Consider the following 2,513-nt stretch of genomic DNA (forward strand, 5'->3'; position numbering starts at 1 on the left):
AAAGATGATTTCAATTGATCACATTGACTTTGCATTAAAATTATTAACTGCTATTACATCAATAGTTACAAGAAATTTCTGAATCATTTTCAATTTAAAAAGACTTTGAATTCATTTAGATTGCAATATGGAAAAATCATGTTGATATTTGGAAAATATCATTAGATTTCAATATGGAAAAATATGTTGATATTTGGTCTTGATTTACATGGCTGTGTTCTCCAGAACTGAATACTATTTAGGTAGACTATATTTTATTAATGTATGTTAGGAAGAACTCTGTGGCCTGATAAGAGTAGTTGTTCAATAAGTGTTTAGTGAGTAAAGTGGCTGAATGGATGGATTGATGAACTATTGGTGAAGAGATGCACCATTATACTATGAATTTCAGAGTCATACAGGTTATTCTCTCCCCATTAGTCTCTTAACTTCCCCTCTTACATCTTTGTTTTGGGGGTATAGATGAGTGGATTGAGGCTAGGTGTGACAACAGTATAAAACAGAGCTATGAACTTGCCTCCGTATTTAGAATTTTCATTTGATGGTTGAAGATATATGCACATGACTGGAATGAAAAAGAGGGAGACCACCATAAGATGTGCTCCACATGTCCTGAAGATTTTCTGAACTCCAGTAGTTGACTGCATCCTCAGTACTGCCCAAGCAATGGCACCATAGGAGGTGAAAATGAGGATAAGAGGTACACGAACAAAAACAGAGCTGGTGACCATGAGAGTCAACTCATTAGCATGAGTGTCAAAACAGGATAATTGCAGGATTGCTGGTACTTCATAGAAGAAGTGATCCACTTGTCGATTTCCACAGAGGGGTACCCAGAGGATAAAGAGAGAATGAACTGCTGAGTTGGTAAAACCACATACCCAAGAAGCCACAACAAGCAAGTGACAGAATCCAGGGTGCATGAGGACAGTGTAATGCAAGGGTCTACACACAGCCGCATAACGGTCATAGGACATCACCACCAACGGGATACACTCTGTGGCTCCTAAGGCAAGGACAAAGTAAAGTTGAACCATGCAACCAGCATAAGAAATGGTCTTCTCTGAGCCCCAGAGGTTCACCAGCAGTTGTGGGAGAGAGCTGGTAGTGTAGCAGAGATCCAGAAAAGAGAGATTTGAGAGGAAGAAGTACATGGGAGTATGAAGATTGGAATCCAGGTAAGACAAGATGATGATGAACATGTTGCCTATCAGTGTCATTAGGTAGAATACCAAGATCAACACAAAAAGAACTACTTCTAGGTGAGGCCAATTAGAAAAACCCAACAGAATAAAATAGTCTTCAGAGGTACCATTGAAGTTTTCCATCATCATTTGTTTTCTGTTACCTGCAGAAAGCAGTCACATAAACACACACACACACACACACACACACACACACACACACACATCATAATGATATGGTTCAAGAACCAGAAGGATACATGAAGAAGGTATTTATAGGGTCTAAATTATTTCCTCACACAAAAACTTGCTAATTACAAAGTAAAAAGTGGAAGGACATGGTGGACACCCTTATAACAACATGACACTTGTCAATGTCACCAGTTTTAAGACAAACCAACAATATGTGGCTGCTGATGTGATTTTCTGAACACAGTGCAGTGTAATTTCAGAAATATTACTACCAAAAATACAGAGCTTATTTATAATAATGAAGACACATAACCAAAACCCAAATTGAAATTAAACATATAGTCTGTAACCTTTAAATTGTCAAGGTCAATGATAGCAATGAGAATAAGGAAGTGGTCCAAATTTAAAAAGACAAAAAACACAGAATATCTCAATAGGTGGCCATATACTTGAAAAAATAGCTATTAACAACATTATCAATGCAACTGGGGAAATCTGAATATGCACTAGCAATTAGATAATATTATCCCCTTAATTAATTTACTGAATTTGATATCCACACAGAAATTATGTAAAATACTGCCCTATTTCTTATATAATAAACAGTGAAGTATTTAGCAGTAAATACCACATCTTCCAAGTACTCCAGTAGATATTATATATCATAGACTGATAGAGAGATAAATGGATAGACAGATGATCAATAGATAATTGAAAATAAGATACAAAGCTAGAGGTAAAACAGCATGTTAATATGAAAATGTAGTCTGATTAAAAGAAAAATGTAGTGCTTTGTTCTATTTATGTCAGTTTGAAATATTACTGAGTAAAGAGTTATATAAAGAAATCATACTCAGTTTTTAAATTTTATATGTCATAACTTTTAAACTATTGACTTTTCATATATTTTAGAGAGATATCTGAGTAACTGATCTACTGAGGGAAGACAATTTTCATGGAACAAATCATCTTTATTAATAAGTGACTTTAGTTTTCAGCATTTTTAGTTTACTGCCACTTATCTGGTTATATCACTGAATTCCTATTCAGGTAGTCATACATATGGAAGAAATACATGATGAAGAATATCAAATTTAATGGTGATTCAAGTATGCTTACACAGAGTAAAATATATTT

The 2,513-nt window shown here is 34.8% G+C and overlaps 1 protein-coding gene across 1 annotated transcript; it reads right to left on the reverse strand.

Annotated features, from left to right (window-relative positions):
- Positions 1–437: 437 nt before the first annotated feature.
- Positions 438–1,331, reverse strand: LOC114081573 (olfactory receptor 2J3-like). Its single transcript, XM_027923033.2, has one exon. The coding sequence runs from the start codon at positions 1,329–1,331 to the stop codon at positions 438–440; it is 894 nt and encodes a 297-aa protein (XP_027778834.2).
- Positions 1,332–2,513: the final 1,182 nt, after the last annotated feature.

This window comes from Marmota flaviventris, chromosome 7 (genome assembly GCF_047511675.1).
Source record: "Marmota flaviventris isolate mMarFla1 chromosome 7, mMarFla1.hap1, whole genome shotgun sequence".
Classification (NCBI taxonomy): Eukaryota; Metazoa; Chordata; class Mammalia; order Rodentia; family Sciuridae; genus Marmota; species Marmota flaviventris.

Bases quoted from the DNA above. Each gene is read 5' to 3' on its own strand.
- LOC114081573 (XM_027923033.2), bottom strand. From the start codon at position 1,331: ATGATGGAAAACTTCAATGGTACCTCTGAAGACTATTTTATTCTGTTG.